Genomic DNA, 23,947 nt, shown 5'->3' with positions numbered 1-23,947 from the left:
CAGAATTGACAGCTCATCCTGTAGGGATAGCCTGCACAAGCGGTTAGTGGGAAATCACTGAAGAATGATACTGACACCCAAAACTTCTCAACTACTTTTCATTATAACCTAAAAATAATTCCATGAGAAAGACACTTTTTATAAGGAAAAATCACCTCTAAGCCCAGGTACATTAGAGAATTCTCCTTTCTGTGCTGATCACACTTAGCAAGACTTTGACATTCATTGAGTATTTCCAAGCTTTTGGTCTTCTCAAAATCTGTGAAAATGAAGCACTGCACAATTTCTCAATGATGTCAGGGGATTTCTGTGCATCTTATATGTATTGTTTCAAATACCTTTCTGTGTTAGCATTCTATAGTAGTATTTTCTTCCTTTGTTCAAATCTGTTTCTTAGATGGTATTTCTAAAGGACACAGGTTTTTGAATGCAAAAATCTATTAAAGGGATTGGAATAAATTATAGGACAGTTTGCTGGTTAGCAATTTGAAATCAACTTTGAAGCCCTTAATATAATTAGTGGTTTCGGTTTTTGGTCTGTTGAATTCAAGTCACATTAAGTTAATGTAATTAAAAGCAGAGAAGATTTTGCGTAGCCAAACTCGTTAATTAGCCCCAGTTGGCTTAGGCAGTTAACTGAGAGGTGTATGGAGAATGTTGAGGAGGTGATGTCTTTAAAAAAAAAAATCCTGTGTAACAGACACTGCAAATCATCTGACTTGCTTTAGGGTAGAAAATGAAGGCGCAGCGAGGAGTTCATGTTGAGTTCATCTTTATTTCTGATTGGAAAAAAACTGACTGCGGGTTCAACTGTCTACCCATAGAATAGACAGACCAAAATATCTTCCTTAATTTTCTCCCTCCCTCCTTTTTTCCCTCCCTTCCTTCCGCTCTTAAAAACATGTTCCTATGAATGCAGAGATTATTAGCTTTTCTTCCCCCTTTATACTAGAAATAAAAATGCTTACTGTGATTGTGTTTCCATAAAGGCATAAAACGATTGTCTTTGCTTTTGGCGGAGAAAACAGCTCTTACGTGTGACATAGTCTATATTGTCACTCAACAGAGACAGTTCCACTAAGATAAAGGAGTTAGAAAAAGAGATTGCCTCCTGTTCCATAGAAATCATTAAGTGCTTGGAGCCGATCCCTCCCCCAAGGAAAACAATCATGTCTAGTTTCTCTTAGAGCAAGCTCCTAGTGTATTAATATAATATGTATCGACCACATGGAGGGTTTCCTTACCTTAATATCTCTCAAACACCACCTTTTATAAGTTGGAAGCTATTCCAAAGAAAAATATCAAGTTTAAAGAGATTTGAGATTTTAAAAAAATTTAACACCTCTTCTCTTCCCCTTCTGTCTCCTTCCTGCAAAGGAAATGGGCCTCCAGGACCTCTCTTTTTGCTTTGATTTCATTGAGTTTGTACATAACCGAGCCCCCCACCCCAAAGCACTGTCTAGGGCTTATGGAAATGTCTAATGTGGTTGCTGCTGTGGACTGCTAAGGTGCATGATAACGAGGACGTTCGACCGTGCCTTGGGTTTTTGACAGAGGCGAGATGCCAGCGTATTGTCTGAGAGTTTAGCAAGTTCAAGGGCACCCTCCCCAGGATTATGTTAATTGAAGTCTCTCGGCTGCAGTTCACTGTTTAACATTGTGTCTGTTCATTATACAAACTAGTTTTTGATAGGTTTACAATTTGGCTGTCAAATCCAGCTGTAGGAAGAGACCTGCCAAGAAGCATATCTGAGCTTGTTTTAAATAGTGCTCTGTTCACATTTATTGTGTTTTGTGGGTGTTGGACATGTTTTTCCTCTCTGTTTAGAGAGAGAGGAAATGTCATTTTTCGAAAATGTTGGAAAGGACACCATAGTGTTCCACGTAGGAACTCGGTATACACGTAGAGTGTTAATATGTGACAACACAAAATGAAGACGGATGCTAGAAGTGACTTCTGGTATGTTGATTTGATCAAAGTGACAGTACTGTACAGATTCGTCTCCCTTTCTCTTGAAAATGCTGTAGTTTCCGTTCATGTGGTCAAAGAGAATAGAATTGTGACTTTCCCATAGCTTCATTTCAATATAGCCACTGCTATAATATCAACCTCAACTTAACTTGTGAAAATGGATGTTTGTATTGTTCTTCCATTTTTTTTTTTCACTCCTGCATTGTTCTGTTTCATTGCTGGCCCCTTGTTAACATTTTTCGTCTTTACTCCAAGTGATGTTTTCATCTATGAATAGTCTATTTTGAGAACTCTAGACTTTCTTGCCATCCGGTATAAAGTGCCATGTTGACCAGGTGCTCTTGGGAGGCAGAGGCAGGCAGATCTCTCTGAGTACCAGGCCATTTGGTCTGTATAGTGAATTCCAGGCTCGGGCTACATAATGAGACCCTATCTCAAAAACAAAATAAGGAGATATATTTATTTTTTAATGCAGTACATAACAGTAGGGTTTTGTTGCTGGGGATTGGTGGTTATATATTGGAGAGGTTTTTATAGCCATCTGTGAAATCTCAGAATTTTTAAAAAGTGGAATAAATGCTTCTGTTATCACCTCATTTTGTGTCCTGTTTCCTCCCCTTGTTTTAAGCTGGTATTTATCCCTTGCTCACAGCTAGGAAATTAGGGTGAGGCTTCTTAATTTCAGCAACATTAGCATTTCGAAATGAGTAATTCTCTGAGGTGGAGAATGACTGAGCACTGTAGGAGCTAGGAGCATTAGCAATGCCTTTGGCCTGTCCCCTCCAGTTCCCACTGACCTGGCTCGTTGCCTCTGCTTCTGTCCACCAAGTCAGTCTCCAGATACTACAGCAGTCCCCAGTGAACCAGCAGGATGATCGTCCCCACTGAAATTCATCATTTGGGAGGAAGTGATGGCAACCTAGAAAGACTTAAATTTACTTACCTTTAATTTAATGCTATTTCAAAAAAAAAACCAACCATGTGTATAAGATAGGAACGGTTTGTCTATTAATACTCAGTACTGAGACATCAGTATATCGCAACAAAAGCAGGTCTCCTGTTTTACTAAATTGTAAACTATGTTCCAGGATAAATGAACTTACTGTGGTTGGACTTACACACATAAGGCATATAGCAGAAATTCTCTCGGCTCTTCCAGCTCTCTTGCAGTGTTGTTTCACCTCGGCGATTGTTCCCTCCCATTCTCTCACAGTTGGAATTATTCCATGGCTGAGACGTTCCCAGCATCTCCCCCATAATTTTTGTTACTTAATTTCCCCTCCTTCTCCATTTGTATGTAATCTTTCAAAATAGAATAACAGCAGGCTGTAATGCATAATGTTAATTGATGTCCCATGTGTACAAACTCAAGTTGATTTAAGATGCTACACTCCCAAGTATTTAAAAATTGTAAAAGTAAATAAACACTACATGGTATGAAAGCTGCAGCAATAAATCTCTGAGTTTGGAAATTACTTATATGTTATCATCATTGAGTTCTCGTTTTCCTACATTATCTGCATTTGAAAGTTAGTCTCAAGGTCTTCTATTTGTTGTAGATAAGCACACTGACTTATTGACTTTCTGATCAAAAGGAATGCTGAAGGCATTTGTTGGCTTCCTCTGTTTTTCTGTTCTCAATCTAATATTGTTTGTGTTATGTCTTCTAAAATGAGCTCCTTTCCTAAGTATGCAAGGTCAGTTCAAGTTAGACTCTTGGGCATAAGAGGAAGGTCCCCATATGTTGTCCACGGCGACAGACTCAACAGCAAGACACACAGTGTACACCTCAGAGCCTTCATTTCAGCAAGGGAGGGTTTTGTTCTCCTTTTTGGAGGAATGAATCTGCTCCCTCAACTTTAGCCTTGCTTGTGCAAGTATTTCAACAGAAGCACATAATAATGGGGGCAGTATATCTTCTCAGGAGGATCGTCATTTTATGATGTCCTGCTGGTTCTCACTCTTAAGGACTCAAGTTTATTAAATACAAATTTATTAAATAGTAATTATGATAATGAGTTAAAATTGTGTATTTGCTGTCCGCAGTGCCCCCCACAAAGTCAAAGAGACAGACTCTGCCAAAAATCCCAGGCCTGTTCCTACTTGCTTACTAGACAAGTTCCATTTATCTCACAAAAATGTTACTTTTTCTTGGACATTTTTGTCAGGTTCTAAGGCCCTCAAGAGCGATTAGAGGTTCCTTTACCTCATCATTCACAGTCAAGATGCCCTGCTTTTAAAAGTATAGTTAAGAAATACCTTGATTTGGTAGAATAGAAACAGGTGAGAGGAAGGATTATGCTTTTCTGGACCTTTGTGCCCTTTCTTGAAAAGTAAAGAAATTATAAAAATTGCCTTATTGTTTTCATAGCATGATGATAGTAAAGAACATGATGCATATATGTACACATACAAGCATACACACTATACAGAAAGTGCTTAGCATTATGAACAATAAACATTATTAGGAACTAAAGTTGGGTTTGCCTTTCATTTGGTTCTATTACTGAATTTTGTAGTTTGTTTTTCTTTTTTTTTTCCTTTTCTTCTTTTTTCTTTTTTGAGCCATAATGCAAGAGTGGTAATTTGGAAGCTGATTCTTCAAGGGAATCATGAAAATGTTGAAATGTTTTTCCACAAGGGAATAATTTGAGAGTATTTTGTAGTAAAGCCATATAGCCAAATTGATACTGAATATCTGTTTGTGTGTGGTTTGTTAAACAACTAAAATGGAAAAACACAATCTCATTTAGTTAAAAATGCAGATTGCAGAGCATATGTTAAAAGATCCTACTTTTGTGACATTGTGTGACTATGCATATATCTGTATATATGTCAGGTACTCCTGTGAACTTTGTGCTATTAGTGACTGCATAACTCACAGTCAGGACATTATGATAGGCAGGTTTGTAGCTGGATTTGTGTTTACATTTCTTCCTGGTAGCTTGCAGAGGACCTTGCTGTGCCAAAGGCACTGGAACGTGGGTGTGAAGGCTCTGTGTAGGCACAAGCTCAACTTATCCATGTCCGATATTGGGTAGGTGTAGTCTTCAGCAATAGGACCTTGAATCTGGTTTGTTGAGAGCAACCTATAGTCTTGGCAACCGCCTGGGTTGGGGATGCCCATGGGAATCCTTTGGCTAACATCTTAGTTAATTGTAACCCATTCCAAGTACTGGAAGCTTCATTTAGTGATAAGAGATGTCCATTTCAGGCTCTGTCTCTCAATCTCCCTTATTTGACAATTTCATTTATGTCACTTTCATATATGTATATATTTTAGGAAGATTCATATATGTATATATTTAGGAGAGTATATATTAGATTTCTCTACTAATCATAAGTGGCCCTTAATTTTAGCTGTCTCTCTCATATTTTATCCCTCACCATCCTATTTCATATATGCATTAAACATTTTTGGCCATGTTGTTTTGGGAGGGCATGTTAATAACTGCTTCTATTTCAGTAGGGGTTATGAATCTGTTTAAATTGCTTATCTGATTTTGATTTAACTTTTATAAGTGATATGAATATAGACAATTACCATTTCTTTTAAGTTTTTCAATTTGGTGAATATACATTTTTAAAGTATGTCTTTATGATTCTCTGAATTTTCTTGGTATCTGCTGTTATGTCCTCATTTTCATTTTCTGATTTTGTTAATTTGGGTATTCTCTGTCTGTCTCTGTCTCTTTCTCTCTCACACTGCCTTTTTGTTAATTTGAATAAGGGTTTGTCAATCTTACTGAGTTTTTCCAAGAACCAACTCTTTCTTTCATTGATTTTTTTCTTTCTCTTTTATTGATTTCAGCTAAGTTTAATTGTTTCTTTCCATCTATTCCTTCTGAGTGTGATTTCTTCTTTTTGTTCTATAACTTTCCAATATGCTGTTAAGTTATTTTTATGAGATCTCTTCCCCATTTATATATAGGCACTCAGTGCTATGAACTTGCCTCTTAGGACAACCTTCACATGTCCCATAAGTTTTACTCTGTTGGTATTCATTATCATTCAATGTCAAAAAGTCTTTACTTTCTTCTTCAACCCGTTTTCATTCAGTAGTCAGTTATTCGGTTTCCATGAATTTGTAAGCCTTCTGTTGTTATTGATATCTAGATAAAATGTGAAAGATTTTAGCTGATTTAAAATATAAATTAACATTTAGCTTGAGTAGCGAGACTTTGCCAGATGTATCTGTAAATAAAGTTTTTCTTCTTTTATCTTATGTATTTAAAATTAAGTTTGTTTGAGGATACTGCTAATAAATATATCAAATTGTACACAACAGCTGTTTTGCTTAATTATGGTTGGATTTATTTGGTTTGAAAGTAATTTTTATTTATGAGGTTCTCCACTATGTTATCAGTTAAAAACATTTTAGTAAGATTCATTTCGATGGTTTTGCTTTCTTTTTGAAGATACGAGGAGGAAAACTCATGATCACTTATACCCGCAAGAGCGATGCTGGCAAGTACGTCTGTGTTGGTACCAACATGGTAGGGGAACGTGAAAGTGAAGTTGCAGAGCTGACCGTTTTAGGTGAGTGTATTATCTAATTTCAGTAGAACATATGCATCATTATCATTTTGCTTATAAAAAGGAGAAAAATCAACTTTAATCAAAGTATATGGGAGAAAGAAAAACCAGTGAGCCAGTATTTGCAGGAAAAAGGAGGGGTGAGAAGGATTCCACAAAGCAGCTTGAGATAAAACAGCCAAAGATACGAGATTAGCATAAATCCGAAACACCGTGAAAGGCCTACAGAAGTGGGCAGCTGTGCGGAATAAATGGAAATCTGTCCTTACTGAACATCCTAAGTGTTTTTTCATTCATTCATCTTCTAGAGAGACCGTCGTTTGTGAAGAGACCCAGTAATTTGGCAGTAACTGTGGATGACAGTGCAGAATTTAAATGTGAGGCCCGAGGAGACCCCGTGCCTACAGTTCGATGGAGGAAAGATGATGGAGAGCTGCCCAAATCCAGGTACATTTCGGGCTTTAACAATGTGATGCATCAGTTTGAAATTTCCCTTTCGAATCAGGCCACATGTGTCCTTAGTCTGTGTCATTATCCTTACATCTGATAGCATCACTTTCAGCTTTTACTTCAAGAAACTGATGAAAACCCATACTTCAGATTATAACCTTTTCCAGGGCATACAGTATGAGATGCAGCCATCCAGGACTGTAGCAATGAGCCCCAGTTCCCATGATCAGAGGAGAAACAAACAAACAAAAAACAAAATAGTACTCTGTAGTATACTGTGTTGACAAGTTAGGATATGGAAAATCAAGTATATCAAACGACTCTTGGATTCATAGTATCACTGATTTATAATACACTTATCATGATATATTTACATCACAAGAACATCTAGAGTCTGTGGCCAAGGTCAGGATGGAGCCCTGGAGACCATAAAAATCTTGTTCCTGAGGCTTTCAGAAGCATGGTTCTGTGACCCTAGCTTGTGCCTACAGTGTTCCTTAAACAGATTTCTCTTCTGCTCAGCCAGATGTAATGCAACTTTTTGCAAAGGAGTGTGTGGGAAAGGGAAAAGGGCACAGCAGCAAACATGTAACTGTGAGCTAATAAAAAGTAGACTTCCTTTTTACTCAGTGGAGTGTAACCGGGAATGGCTAGAAGTGAAGAAGGATGCTTAAAAGAAATCTTGCCCTAGCTCAGAATTGAGTATAATAGATGGTTATTTATTTAGGGGTAGACTCACAGATCACAGTCCTCTGCTCATTCAGGGAACAGGAACCGAATCCAGCAGCGGGGAAAGAGAACAGACATGTGCTTTTCATCAGCATGTATAGTATAAGAGGCCACGCTCAAGTAGATGGTTAACTTAAAGGCTACTGGCAGTAGGAATTCCTACAGCATAGAAGTCAGGATTTCTTGATGTCTATCCAGTCCTTAACTAGGAGAAGAAGAGAGCTCTAAGAATCAGGGAGCACTGCTGATGCGACAGTAATGTAGTAACAGTCTGGTATTGTTACCACACTGTTGTCTCTCAGGTACTCATTCAATCATCAACATTGGGTCTTCACTAAGAGTCGCATTGTAGCATTGTAGGAGTGAACAGTCTATGCTTAAGAAACTTAAGAAGAATACAGGCATGAAGAGATACCCAACAACATCGTCAAGCTCTTTTGTCATATAGATAGGTAGAAACTAGGAGAAACTTCTTAAAGGAAAACTAACCATATCGCAAGGGCTTAAATATATATAGAAATATGCATGTACATATGTGCATATACTCATATATATATTATATTACATTGTATTGTATATTATATTATTATACATATAAAGAAAGGAGAGAAAGGACTATTGCAGCATAGGCAGAGATGTGGTGGGAAAGTTTAGCATAGCTCATGCTCACAGTGTTTGGTAAGCAATCATGTGATGTCAGACTGGAGATACTGAGACCAAATGATGAGGGGATTCATGTAGTAAAGAGTTGCAGCTCACATTTCATGGCATCACTGGGCCCCACAAGGTTAGGATGGACAGAGTTAATGTTCAGGAATAAACTCTAACAATGGATGCTGCTCTGTTAAGGACAGAGGCCATGCTATTGCTGTGGTCTTAATAGAGGAGAGGCAAGTTTTGGTTATGATCTAGGAGATGAATGAAGCTAAGGCTCCTGAATGGAGATAAGTTGAAAGAGAACCAATCCATTGGATGGCGTGCCTGGTTTCAGTGCCAGTGTTACCACTAAACATTTGAGGAGCAAGGCCAACTGGCCTTTTTATCGTCTAATGGTTCAGTTTCCCCATCTACAAAATAGTATCTACTGGGTCATAACCTTCCTATTAGAATTTAAAAGGTTAAAATATATAAAACCCTAATATCGGCGACTTAATGAATGGTCCTATGCTATTTAGCTTTAATTTAAGCACAGTAGCTAGAAGAAATCAATGACAGTCGTTCTTTTAGAAAATGAATTCATTTGCAGGAATGCCATGTTTTACACTTTGTTTCTAATTGCTTGGAGGGATGGCTGTGTGTGACTTGATTCCTAGCTATAGCGGCATAACTGTAATGGTGTTATCCAAGAAGAAAACCGCATGACTTTCTTTTATTATATCATCAGATATGAAATTCGAGACGATCATACTTTGAAAATTCGGAAGGTGATGGCTGGTGACATGGGATCATACACTTGTGTTGCAGAAAATATGGTTGGGAAAGCTGAAGCATCAGCCACTCTGACAGTGCAAGGTAGGCAGTGCTGTTGGTGTGTGTGTTTCATCATGAGAAATACAATGTTGGTACTTGCAGAATACACTATTTATGAGTTTTTATAAATACAGACTTTATTGCTCTAAATATTTTATGTCAAGTATCCAAACAGAATACTGTCTATATATTGTACACTTGTTGGAAGTAACTGAATTAAATTTCAGAATTATGGTGAGTTGGATCTCAAAGGAGAATATGCTTTAATCTCTGTATCTTGAAATATAGTGTCCTCCCAAACTTTTAATTAAAAAGTAACTGTTTTCATGAAATATTTGTTGTGAAGGAAAAGAAGTTTTTCATTGTTCAGGTCAGGTTTCAGATTAGAGTTGTGTAAACTGCACTACATTCTGTCCCCCCACCCCCATCCCCAGAATGTAGTTTTGTTCACAGGCTAGGGACGTTGCCTTCTTCTATTCCCATAATGCCTAGGACAAAACAGATAATCTGAGTCCCTTAAGTGAGTAAATTCCATTTCTCTTTCGCTAATATTGGTGGAGATTTCTTACTGAATCTATAAGCTCAAATGACTAGGGTATTTAATGGCAAAAATGCCTTGAACGTCATTGGTGTCCGACACCGATGTTTTGGATGTTTCTCTGCTCACCATTGTGTTCAGAATTTCAGACATCTTCTCTGTTCCTCATCATCCTTTTACCACTTTTTCCATATGTCATAATGATAATTTCTCATTGTTTCTCACCTGAGAACTTTTATTTTTCTCCTAGTGAGAAATTCTTTGTTGTGGAATTTGAGAGGCAATGACCTTTAAATACATTTGGTTGCTGTAAAGGATTCCCCATTTCAACAAATATATGTGTGTATGTAGTAAACAGAGAATATGGCCATTTAGGTTGTTTCTGAGGCTGACTCAGGTCATCTTTTCTGAATGCTGTCTTTTCTAATGTTATCAAGAAGAAAAAGGTTTTTTTTGAGCGCGTTTCTCTATACTGGATGTCCACAAAAGAACCTGTGGGCTTTTCACATTAACAAAAAAAAAAAAAAAAGGAAGTGTGTTTTCTTCCTGTCTCTGGAGCCATTATGTGCCACTTTGGGGTGTTTAACTCAATCTCATAAAAAACAAAACAAAAAAAAAGGTCAAAACCAAACATTGAATTTCTAAGGCCTCAGTACCTTCTCCTTAATCTAATTAGGGCTTGGACTTCTTGCTCAAGCTAAAACTGTGAAAAGAACAGTGCTTTACATTTAGAGAAAGCATAAATACGAGAGATGTCAAGTCCAAGTTCAAAAGCTCTCCAGAGGCAGCGAAAGAGGCCAGGATGGATAGAGCATGAAAAGGCGTATCTGTGTCCAGGTCACTGTGATGACAAAGCTGACTGTCACACTCAGTTAAGTGTGTCGCACATCACACTGCAAACTCAAAGCCTTCTACTCTGGTAGACTGATGCTAACATAAACAGTACTTATTTGGTCCCATATCTAGTGAACACTGAAATAGCTTTTTTCTGTAAGTTTACACTCCATTCAAAACTAGGCCAGCCTTAAATTTTCCATATGGAATTCTTGCTTCCAAACCTCAATTAATTTCAGTGGAATTGGTTACAAATGATCAGATCCAGAACCTGTTAGCTGAATCCGAACATTCTCATTTCAAATGCGTTCAGCTTTCTATGAAGTTGCGAGGGAATTTGTGAGTAGCCCAGACTGTATTACTTCATTCAGTATTAAATATGTCCAAGAGCATCAATGTTGGGTTGCTTTAACATGTTAGAATAATCAGCAGTGTACTGAAGAAAAGCAACTTTCTGATTCAAAGATAGCTACAAAGCATTCACGCGAAACCTGAGACATTTGGTCTTTTTCTTCCTTTGTGAAAAATATTAGTTACTACAAAGAGAATAATCAAATCGAATCCCTTTGGTAGCAGGAGGTGGTCACAATAAAGAATTTAGCACTGTATTTTTTTATTATTATTTCTATGTGATTCCTTTTAAAGCGGGAACAATGGAGTCAGTTTGCACTTAAAAGTGATCTTGCTGGCATAGAGGTGGTGGCTCACTCCTTTAATTCTAACGTTCTAAAATACATAGAGGCAGGTGTATTGCTGTGAGTTCAAGGCCAGCCTGGTCAACAAAGCTAGTTCCAGGACAGCCACGGCTGTTACCTAGACAAACCCTGTCTTGAAAAACCCAAAAACCAAAACACATAAGTGATCCTCTTACACTTAGCCACCTGTGAGTGTTTTATTCAGAGAATTCGGGTAGGAAAATGGTGTATTACAATTATAAGCAAAATCACCTTAAATAAACTGTGTATTATAAATGTAGTAAAATCACCTTAAATAAACTGTGTATTAAAATGTAGTAAAGGAGCGAGAACATGAGCAAGGAAGTCAGGTCCACGAGGGGTGCACCCACCCACTGTGACAGTGGAACTGATCAATTGGGAGCTCACCAAGGCCAGCTGGACTGGGACTGAATAAGCATGGGATGAAACCAGACTCTCTGAACATGGCGGACAATGAAGGCTGATGAGACGCCAAGGACATTGGCACTAGGTTTCGATCCTAATACATGAACTGGCTTTATGGGAGCCTAGCCTGTTTGGATGCTCACCTTCCTGGACCTAGATAGAAGTGGGAGGACCTTGGACTTCCTGCAGGGCAGGGAATTTGGACTGCTCTTCAGTCTCAAGAGGGAGGGGGAATGGAGTGGGGGGAGAGGGAGAGGAGTAGGGAGAGGGGAAGCGGAGTGAGGGGAGAGGGCGATGTGTGGGAGGAGGGGGAGGGAAATGGGAAACGGGGAGGAGGTGGAATCTTAATTAAAAAAGAATAAAATAAAGAGAAAATAAAATTAAAAAATGGCCTTAAATAAACTGTGTATTACAAATGTAGTAAAATCACCTTAAATAAGGATGGTGATTTGATTTTCACTTCCAATACAGAGAATTGTAATTCCAATCAATATCTTAAAAAGAACTCTTACTTGAGAATTATTTTTCTTTGTTTCTGCTCTGTCTTTTTTGAAAGAAGAATCCGTTTTACTTATTACTTTTTGTGGTGTGGGTGATTGAACCCAGTACTTCACTTACTACTGAGTCACACCCTTATACTCAGTTCTGCCCTGTTTTAGGTGCTGTCTATTAAGACACTCTCAGATAGTCCTTACTTGAGTCTAAGATTTTTCTGTGGCTTTTCTCTCCTTCTCTTTGTCCTTTCCTTCCACTCTCCCTTCCTCCTTCCTTTTCTTCATTTGTAAGTGTATGTGTGTATATGTATATATATGTGTGCATGTCTGTTATATGTTTTGTTGTAAGGTAAGTGTGGCTTGGTGCTTGCATTGTGTATGTATATTGTATGCACATTGTGATATGTGTTGCAGTATCTGTGCATTTGTTGTATCTGTATCTGTGTGTGTATGTTTATCTCTGTTTGTGTGTGGTCTGTGAGTACAAATGCCTGGTTTGTGTGTCTGTGTATGTATTATGTGTGAGTGTGTGTATAGTGTGTGGTTTGTGTGTGTTATATATGTGTGTTATATGTAGAGTAGTGTCTCTGTGTGTGGAGTATGTGTGTGTATCTGCTTTTATGAGTATGTGAATGTGTAATGTATGTATATTTATATGTGTGTGTGTTGTGTGGTATGCAGTTTGTGTGTGTTGTATGGTTGTATTGTGTGTGGAACAGTATCTGTGTGTGTACCCGCATGTGTGTGTATGTGAATGTGTGATGTGTATTTGTGTGATGTGTGTTTGTGCATGTGTAAGTATGTGAATATGTGATGTGTGTTGTGTAGTTTGTGTGTGTTATATGTGTGTATTGTGTGTGAAGCAGTGTCTCTGTGTGTGGTGTATGTATGTGTGTATCTGCATTTGTGTGAATATGTGATGTGTGTTTGTGTTTGTGTGTGTGTTGTGTGTGTACCTACATGTATGTATGTAAATGTGTGATATGTGTTTGTGTACCTGCATGTGTGTGTTTCTGGGTATTATCTCTATGCTTTGTACTTACATGTTCTCCCATGGAACTAAATACAGTCCCCAGGACTTTCTGAGCTTTTCTTCTTAGATATTCTCTACTGTGCTTTAATAAATATTTGTTGAAACTGAAATATGAATATGCATTTTAACCTCTGATTGAGTGGTTGAAAACAGAAAGGATGTATCATGAGGAGAACCCAGGCAGTGCCTGGTGACTTGATCCTCGCTGCCAACAGGCAACTGCATTGTTTCAGAGCTGGAGAAGCTCTGGTGTGTGATTCATTCTGTCTGCGGTCTGTGTTTGGAAGCAAGCAAAGGCACAATCATTGTACTATTTGCACATTATAATAACATCATGTTGGATGTTTTTGAATATTTTAGATGTATAAAGTAAAACAGACTGAAGAAAAACATAGGAAAATCTAGAACTAGACAAAAATTCTAATTGTAAGTATCTTGATGTATATGCTCTACCTGATTTGGGAGCTCATTACTGGAGAACAGAAAATTGTCTCTGTCTTGTTTCTCCACAAAGAAGTTAAAAAGAATAAGGAAATATTCTATAAATGGGCAGAAATCATAAAAGGCTTGAAATGGTTTCAGTACAATTCTGAACTTTTCAGAACTTGAGAATGTATGTCACAAATAGTGGCTAAGATTGTGCTACAGCCCTCAAAGCCAGAGAGCTCCAATTGTGATCAGCCTATAAGGTAGACACCGGGTGGATTACTGAATATTAAGACCACTTGGAGCCACAACTTTCTAATTTTCGGAGTATTCCTCAGAAGGGGCCTACTCTCACCCCTGACTCTGTTAACTGGTAAAGTTGATCGCTTTACACATATGAAGATTCTCAGGCACTCCAGCCATCTCCCTGTGATACTGAAGTGTTTCTCTACAATCCAGAGGCTAATAAGATTATTCATGAATAAACAACCTCCAAAACTCCTTAATATTCATGGCCCCTTTAGACATGGGTGGCCTGCTCAGGTCACTCTCCTGACACCACCCCACCTGAGGTTCACATGCAACATTAGTTGCGTAGAAGCATCGCTCTCACTAAAGCCAAAATAAATTGGGTACTAAATCAAAACATAGATTATTTATTATATATGTTCCGTATTTTACTTGGAAAAGAAGTAAAATTTGGCGGTATTAGGAAGTTGCTGTCTGCAATACATTCTGTCATACCTCTATAGCTTATTCAGCAATAAATGCCAAGAATATCTCAGTTTCTTTAACTTGCATATCAAGTTGTGTATGACATTGGAATTTGCTATCATTGTGTGACTCAAGGCTGAACAGTAATTTGATCAATGGAAGAATAATATTTGTTGTGTTAAATTAGGTATGTTCTTAATGTGACTAATTAAAGTGAGCAAACTGCCCTGTTTGGAATAGGGCATTGCTTCACTCCTACTAAGAAAATTTAGTTATGGCGACTCCAGAGTCCAACATCTTCTGGGTTATCTAACATTTACTTCCTGTGACTTTAAATCAGAAATTGCTTAATTGATGCTTAGTATTTGTCTACAACTCTATTTTTCCCATATGTGTGTGTGTTTACTTATACATACAGACATATATACCGACCACCTACACGCTTCTTCAAGAATTTAATTTATAAACCTAAAAAACCCAAACAAAAGCTAGTACCTTTTAAACAAAAGATACGATTCACTAAAATCTCAGGCTATTACTATGTTTGAACTCTAATGTCTCACTTACGAGTGTTAGGATGGCTAGTTCTGTCTTGGTAGGAATGAATTATTTTCCAAGCAAGTGCTTAGTATCGCATAATAGCCCCATCTTTTAGAGGAAATTATATTTACTGCAGTATTTATAACAACTTTATAGGTTGTGACATATCTATAAAACATAAAAACTAACCAGAAGAAAATAGATGCGTCGAGGCATTCTGCCAAGCTTTTAAACGCTATGTCACTGAAGCTGTTCAAATTTATGCCTCCCTTTGGCGTTTGAGAATGGTGAGACTTTTGTTTCATACTAATTTACTATCTTAATCGAAATGCATTACATTGTTTAGCGGCTGCTTCTCAGGTGGGCCTTGAGGTTGTTCTTAGACTCAGACAATACTCATGTGAAATTAGGTTATTTGTCTTTCTTTCAGTCATGATCCAAGGCTTTATTTTTAATGTGGTGATTCTTTTCCTTTGGTGAAAGTTAGAATTTTGGTTACTCACAATGAGCACGTCTTCAAACTATTTTTTTAAAACATCAAGAGAAAACAAATGTTTCTCTTTAATGTATTATTTCTAACAAACCTTGTATGGTTTGTAAATTACTTGTTTCAATGGCAATTATGGAGATAGCCTTTCAAAATCATTTCCCTTTTGAGGACTACTTTTACAAAAGAAAGACAGACAAGAACCCCTAGAATTTAAACTCTTAATTCACTCATTTCCAACTGCGCCCTCAGCATTGGAGATTCTTTGGCTTGAGCTACTCATTGCTTAAACAGGGCAACTGGATAGCGTTATTAATCTCTCCACTCTTAGCAACTTCACAGATAAAGCAGCTCTTATTACTGTCATAGTGAATTTATTTCCATAGTGAATCTGTGGCTCTATCAGCAAAATGATCATGTTCCCATCGCTATGTCCCATCAGTCACAGGAAGCTGAACTGAATGTCGACGTCCACACTCCGGCCATTTCCTACGCAATCACCTTTTATCTCCCTGAGTTAGACCATTAGGAAAACCTAACCCCATATTTGTGCATCTCTCTTACAATAGGAACTAAAAGATGCTCAGTTCTCCTGTTTCTCCTGAGGCCTGAATGGTGCACCACTCGCAGACAGGAAGCTATATGTTGTTATCTCTCTTTGTACCCCACTGTACACTTCCCAGGCTTCTCACAGGAACCAGTTACTCTCCAGTGCCTGAGACTTCGCTGCTTTGGTGCCCTTTCTTGGGTCTGTGTTAAGACAAAAAACAGGTGCCAAACATTGATCAGCCAGGTGATACTCCTTGATCATTACAGAGATTATGCAATTTCAGCTCCTCTCTCAGAAGTGGCTGCCCATTGTCCTCCCTTGATCTAAAATCATACTGTTCTCTCAAGTTCACTGTTTAATTTTAAACATAGCACAAATTGTATTGCCGCCTCTCTAAAATTCATTGCCAGCATATAGTAGCAATGTGAAAATTAATTGTGAAAGGGGTATGTGCTCTAAGCTATGCCATGGAATTATATTGTCTTTTGCCTCTCATAGGTATTTATGGCAAGTCTATAATGAAGGAGAAAAGTACGTCCTCATTAGGATTGATTAGCCAGTGACAGCAGCTGGAAGGCTGCTCTTTAGGGTGTGAGATTGACATGAAATGGGGGAGACACAAAGGCACCGGGGGAAAAAAAGACCAGGCTGTCTTTGGGCTGACTTAAGTGCTGCTAATGGGATGCATCCTAGAGCCTTCTCCTCGCTGCTGAACTGCCTGTGTCAAGCAAGATGCTTTGCTAGAGTGTCTCAAGTGCTCCAGTTTGTGACTGACCCCTTCCTAGGGCCCCAGCGAACTAGGAACTGGTGAGCAATTTCAACTTTCAGTAAAGCGAGAAGCAACTGTCAGAGGCTTATAGGAGCCTTGGGTTTTCTTCTGTCTTTGCCATAAACGGTAGAACAATAAAGGCGTGAGTGTCCAAGGGCACTTCCCATGACCCTCTGCTTCCCTTGGAGATGCAGCCTACAGTCCCACGCAGAACACAGTTTAGAGAAGCATCCCACCCTTGACTCTCCTCCTTTCCCATGTCTTACCCCGGACCAGGAACCGCAAGCTTCTACTCCTTTGCCTTTTAAACGTTTCTCAGCATTGCCCCCATCTCTCTCATCTTCTTACCTCTCTCTAATACAAGTATCTGACCTCTCTCTCTGAAACTGCAGGGCTCCAGTAAGGTTCTTTGTCTCCATTTTATTCTGTAGACTCTTTCATCTTTTGCGTATCCACCTATCTAAAACACAAATCCAATTATGTTAGTACCTTCCATTAAACTTATCACGATTCCTGTCTCTGTGTAATAAGATCCAAGCCTGTTTTTTAGACCAAACTACCTGCTTACTCCTTTCTGCAGTGAAAGTTACTTTATCTTTTACTTAGGTTGGTACAAAAGGAATTACAGTTTTCGACCATGAATTTTAAATCATGATCATTAGGCTCAAATACATCGTTATCAATCAAAACAGGAACCACTGCAATCATTATTGTCAAGAAGGAATATTTGCTTTATCCCTGTAGCATAAACATCCATGCTTTAGAATTTGACGGACTCTTCGGCAGTTGTGGAAGTACTGTCTCTGAAAAAAAACTAAAAAGTTCTTAAGATGCTCCAAGACACAATAGTTGGTAGGCAACGGGTCAGGGGACCATGTCGGATGAGGCAAATATTCATGTGCCAACTTATTCCGTTTTTGAAACATTGGTTGTATGTTTAGGCATTGACTTGAAGAATTGAACTCTCTCTGTTGAGCAGTGTGAGCGGTGGGGATTACAATTTGGGGCATAGATCATCATAGCTGAGCATAGTTCATATGCATTGTATATTACAAACTTTAAAACTTTCTTTCAGAAACAAATTCTGGGGAAAGGAAGACTTAAGCGATCAGTGTGAACTTTTTATCATCAAGTGCACTGACTGCAGCTTTAGTGACACATAAGATCTTTGTGTAAGGGGCTCATGCAGCCTTTGGAGCACATATGATATCTAGAATAAAAAATAAGAAGAAAAAAATCTAAAGCAAGACCTTCAGGTTGGAGTTTCCTTTCTTTGATGTAGATTTCATTTAAATCACTTGTTAGAACAGTCCCCTTAAATTGCTGATTTCACAGAGGCTGGCAGCATAATAGTGCATTGTGTCTGACCATTAATGTGGTTATTTGAGCCAAAGCCAAAACTTATAGTGTCAGGGGGCCTTTTTGCAGGTTCAAGTTAGGTTCATGAGAATCAGGATCCAGGTTCAGAACTGTGAGTCCATCAACATGTTGGTGAAACACATTGTGAACCCTGCAAAGCTTTACCTGTTGACTGTCCCTTGATAGATGAGGGACACTTTTGCTAGATCGTGACAAGATATGGTAAGCTGATTTCTGAAGGGATGATTTTTAATAACTTATTACATGTCCAGGAAAGTTAGCTTGCTACAATAAACAGTGGGGTTTTTTTTGGCGGGGGAGTTAAAACACACACGCATACACACACCCTACTACCTCAACAGTAGCAAAATTTCTTATGTTCGTTACTACTCTTAAAGATGATGAATTCATGAATCTTATTCTAAATACCACCTTTGTATAATTGACTGTATTTATCTTGGCTTTTTTTTTAAACTTGTTTTGTACTTAATGATTTTTTTTAAATGCAGCAAAAATCTAGAGAGGGTAAAGGAACGAGGTGTGTGTTATAAAATACAAAACATTGAAAGGACAACATACAACAGCACCTTGCACAAAATCTATATTACTGATAAGTCCTTTGTGAAGAAACTGAAAAGAAAATGCTGTCATCAGAGGTTTGATGATGTCTCCATACAATTTAGCAAGAGAAAGATTTATGAGACTGACTCTGCCGCCTAACGGTTCCGACCAGTGGTGTAAATAGGATGCCAAACACCCATTTCTGCTCTTTGTTTTATTTATTTCCCTGCCCAGTTCTTTTTTTTGTTTTGTTTTTTAACACTATTCCTGAGATTGAGACCCAGCAGCATTTTGGATTATGAAGTTTTTTGTTTTTTTTTTTTTAACTTCTTTCTTCTGGGAGGGATGGCGAGCTCCTTGTGTGTTCAGATGAGGAGGAGGCTGCTTGTTGGTTCCCAGCTGCTCAGCCCTGAAATAATCACACAGAAACTGTATTATTTAAATCACTGCTTGGCCCATTAGCTCTAGCTTTTTATTGGCTAACTCTTACATATTAATTTAACCCAACTCCATTAATCAATGCATCACCATGAGGTCGTGGCCTACCAGCAAAATTTCAGCATATCTGTCTCCAGTGGCAGCTCCATAATTCTCCCTAAACTCTGTCTTCCTTCTCCCAGCGTTCAGTTTCGTTTTTCCTGCCTACCTCTATTCCATGCACAGGCCCAAGACAATTTCTTTATTCACCAATGGTATTCACAGCATGCAAAGAGAAATCCCATATGACTCATGTTCTTAAACTTTAAAGAAATAGGTGTTTTATCTTAAGGATGGCTGAGAATTGAACGCTGTGTCACGTGTGAAGGTACAGGATGGATGTCAGTTATTTAAAAGAAAGTGATGTAAGACTTTAAACTAATCAAGAGAAGAGCTTTTCAGCAGTGGCCTTCCTATGGATAATTTGAAATGTTCTCAGTGTCAGTGCCAGCAAATATTTGAAGAAATACATGGAACAGTCAGAAAGGAGAATAATCAGGCATGAGATGGTCCTGTGGACAGGTTATCACTTAGCCCTGTTCTGATAAAAAGCACATCCCAGGCCTTCCATGGTGTTTCAAGTCTCACACACCTTCAGATAGTAGCAGAGTAGGTAGTCTGCAGCCCAGGCTGTATGGATATGTAAATGAGCCACTCATTCTTGTAAACAACATTCGCAAATAAAGTTGTCAACATGGAAGTATGTAATTTGTGCTGCAGATCTATAGAATGTGAATTACTGAGTCTTGGAATGAAAGTGGCGGAAATAAATTACTTTCTTTGCTCAGTCATTGATCAACAATAACATAGAATTTTGAAACTTAGAGTCAGTGAGTTTGTGTTTTGTTTGAGATGATTAATTTTATTCTCTAAGTCAGATTTTCTTAATGTACTTTATCTAGAACACTTCAGCCATAAATGAAGTAATTGGCATTAGTCATTATTTAAAAGTTTTCATGCTGAGCATAATTAAGGAAATTTTGCCTAATGAGGAACCTTAAATAAAATTATAATACTAAATAACTGAAATTTTATTCATCCATATTATTAACTTTTTTGTTTGGTCAGATTTCAGCTATTTTGAAAGACATACACAGTAGTAATTAAGAGTAAAGACTATGGGTTAATTTTAGATCTAAAAAGATTTTTTTTAGCACATTCTAAACATCAAGACGTTATTAAAACAGTTCCATGTGACTTTGTAGTATCTGGTGTCCTTTCATTGTTACTTCAGCAATTTCTAAACGTGAAGTAATTTTAAACTTTCTATTTTTAAAAGGGCTCTGTATACAGTTTAAATGAACATTTCAAAATACTTTACCTAAACTTTGCAAAAATGGATTAGCATGCCGTGAGCAGTTTCATTTGATTTTTGAACCTCTTATGAATTGATAGCTCGTGTGCCAGCATAAACACACCTGCAAAATATGCTAAAATAAGGGTAAGACAAAATGAGGCTGAGTAATTGCTTTGTAACAGATTTATAAGGGTAGGAAAATCCATAAATGGTTATTAAAGTTAGCTTAGGGACATTCATTTTGTGTGGTCGATGCTGTTGCTGGAGACTTTGGAGTGCTGCACAATTAAACCTGATAGATGGACCAATTTACAAAGGTGGTTTAGCAAGTCAACTCTGTGGATGGTAGAGCAGTTATTTCAAACAGTACCTTTTAAGTCATTAGTGCATAGAGGAGATATGCTTTTTCACTCTCAGAACTATAATTACTAAACAACGGTGGTTTGACTTATATTCCTAAGGGGTAAATGCTTAAATAATGTAATTCTGTGCTGGATTTTGGGAAACTTAATAGCAGCCATGTTTGCACACTTAAAAATTATTTACTTTGGTACTAGCATTAAAAATTAGGGAACTGAGACCTGATAATCTTTTATATTAAATTGCATACTTGGATGATAAAGATTGATCTTTTGACTGCATATCTTAGACCCTTGAGGTGATTGTTTTAGATGGCTATATCCTATCACTGTTCTAAGATGAAACTGACTCTTTGGACATTTTCTCAGGAATAGAATGACAACCGATGCTGTTGTAATAAGGAGCGACAGGGCTGCGTCCCTGGCGCTTGGCCGCCCGCACGGCTAGCTTTACCCAAAATAATTATATGGAAACTGTATTCTTTTAAACACTGCTCGACTCATTAGCTCTAGCCCTTACTGGCTAATTCTCATATCCCGATCAACCCATCTCTAATAATCTGTGTAGCACCAGTCTTACCAGGAAAGATTCAGCATGTCTGACCTGGCGGCTTGCTTCATCGCGTCTGCCCTGGAGAGCAGTGGCATGGCATCTGAGCTCACTTCCTCTTCCTCCCAGCATTCTGTTCTGTTTACTCCACCCACCTATGTTCTAACCTATGAGGGCCAAGCAGTTTCTTTATTTTTTAACCAATGACCTTCCTCCATCACGATGCAAGTCACTTATCCTCATCATCCTTTTTTACAGGCCAAAGTTTGTTGGTATCTAAAGCAGTCTGTCAGAGGCACTTTCAGATAGTTTTCCTGTTATTGTTGAATGATTATATGTAGGTCATTCATGAAGCAAACATCCCAGAGCCAAAATTATATCCGTTATGGTTTAACATTACTATTTTTTTTGCAAACATATGATGTCATGTGATAAAAACAGTAAAAAAAATGTTAAGAGCTGGGGAATCCTGAATTTTAGTCATTCTCTTACCGGATGGGTATACTTTATCAAGTGATGGAGCTTCATTTTCTTCTCCTGGCACTACTGGGATACTGACTTATTTCTGACAGCTGCTGAGGTTTCTAATGTACTATTAGATACACAGTTGACACTGATGGCTCTTTATTATTAAAGTGGGAGCCAGAAGATTACACAATTTTTATAGGATCACGGACCTGATACCTTGTGGAGATCGTCTCCATCCAAAGAGGTTTTGCTGTCAGTTGGAGAACAGTTATCATCAGCCATCATGGGCCAGTCCTTCCAGGAAGTGCGCCATTTAAAGATAGGCCTTGCCACATGTGGATGAACATGTATCCCAGCATGTTCCTTGTACTAGGAAGAGTGCTGTGACTTGTAAAAGACCGACAAGTAGATGGAAAGTGGAAAGAAGCAATGCACACCATGAATTCAGTTATGAAAGAGTAGGTTCATAAGTGTATAGGGAGCGTATTTTTTCCTGCATGCTAGGGATGCTGCTATTTGCTCATCTTTAATAGATATTTGCCATGTGGGGAACACCCAACCTTGATAAACTCAAAAGGCAAACAGCATTGATAAACACTTAGTTTCCATGGAGTGTGTGGGCTAGTTCGGGTTGCAGACACAATAATCACACAAATGTGTAGTTTTAAACTAAGATATGTGTTTTAAGTGCAAGGTTGTTGTGGGAAAATATAACACTCACAGGATGTAAAATCAGATTTGCAGGTAGTATCTCAGAGTAGTTCTTAAATCTTGAGCTAAGATGCAAAGAGTGGATTGGAATTAAGGAAGCCAGGGGACCATGCTACGGTTCTGCTGTAAACAGAGATGGAAGGGAGATGGAGTGTGGTGTGCTTCAAGTCAAAACGGTAGGAGCAACAGGCAAGTGACTTAAGAAACCATCAGAGTGTCACATGGCTAAGCATGCAGCTCTCGATGTGAAGATTAAGAGCACTGGGACTATATTAAAGGATTTTAACACCAAAAAAAAAAAAAAAGATCTTGTTTTGTTTTAATCAACATGATTTTATTGGAGATTAGATTACTAATTCAGGTTAGCAGTCTGGTCTGACAATTAGTAGGGTCGGTTGGGCCCTATGGGGGAATCTTTCTGACATTTTGCTAAATGGACAGGAACTACTGATGTGGGATTTCCCTCTGTATGCTGTGAATACCATTGGTGAATAAAGAAATATATCTTGGACTGTTGATAGGGCAGAGCAGAGCTAGTTGGGGAAAACTAAACTGAATGCTGGGGAAAGAAGGGTGGAGTCAGGGAGATGCCATGGAGCCCTGGAGACAGACATGCTGAAACTTTGCTGGTAGGCCACAACCTCGTGCTGATGTGCAGATTAATGGAGATGGTTTAAATTAAGATGTAGTTAAGTTTTAGTCAATAAAAAGCTAGAGCTAATGGGCCAAGCAGTGACTTAAATAATATAGTTACTGTGGGATTATTTTGGGTCTGAGCTGCTGAGAGGATGGAATGACCAAGTGGCATTCACACAACAAACTACCTTCTAAATATGTGCATTTATACAGGTCGCTGTTTCAACTCTTAGCCAAGTTAAAGAGGCCTCTATCAGCAACCGGTTATATTCAGAAGAAGGGACTCCTAACTTATTTATGGTACAAGTTATACTATAGAGAATAATAGACTGCTACGTGCTTAGCTATAAAGGAAAGATCTATATCACACGCTCCCAGGCCTGGGGACATCATCGGAGAGGGGGTAAAAAGATTGTGAGAGCCAGGAGATGGGGTGGAGCACTTTCAAAACATTTTTTTTTTTCTGGAAATGACTTGGCCATTGCAATTGTGCATCCACAGTGGGTCTGATCACCTGTGAAAGACTTGTAATGGCAGGGGTGGGAGCAATCGAATGGGGAAGAAGGATTCCACAAAAGTGAGAGATGAAAACAGAAGGCAGTGGGGACAGGGTGATCATAACACACCGTATGTGAAGAAGAAACTGCCAAAATTAATTTCAATTTTTAAGTAGTAGCCGCAAATAGTTGGTGGGATCATAAATGCTGAGAAACATATCCAGTAAAGAATCCTGTGTTTTCAAGGAGAGAGTAGAGAGATCTAGGCTTCTGGCCTTGTAAATCCTGGCATCAGGGTATTTACACTTGAACTAAGATCCTGAGACTACGTGTTGTTGTGGCACCCATGCTGCAGTGGGTGAGTGATCT

General features: G+C 38.3%; 1 protein-coding gene across 7 annotated transcripts in view; it reads left to right on the top strand.

The window, feature by feature from the left end:
• Positions 1 to 23,947, top strand: part of Robo1 (roundabout guidance receptor 1) — a 1,002,189-nt gene that overhangs the window by 881,262 nt on the left and 96,980 nt on the right. For all 7 annotated transcript variants that reach the window (XM_057763690.1, XM_057763686.1, XM_057763689.1 and 4 more), the window contains 3 exons: positions 6,391 to 6,511; positions 6,817 to 6,955; positions 9,072 to 9,199. In XM_057763690.1, the coding sequence (XP_057619673.1) occupies positions 6,391 to 6,511; positions 6,817 to 6,955; positions 9,072 to 9,199 (388 nt within the window). The remainder of the gene's footprint in view (positions 1 to 6,390; positions 6,512 to 6,816; positions 6,956 to 9,071; positions 9,200 to 23,947) is intronic.

Source organism: Chionomys nivalis, chromosome 3 (genome assembly GCF_950005125.1).
Source record: "Chionomys nivalis chromosome 3, mChiNiv1.1, whole genome shotgun sequence".
In the NCBI taxonomy this organism is placed as follows: domain Eukaryota; kingdom Metazoa; phylum Chordata; class Mammalia; order Rodentia; family Cricetidae; genus Chionomys; species Chionomys nivalis.
This window is presented reverse-complemented; position numbering and strand designations above follow the sequence as displayed.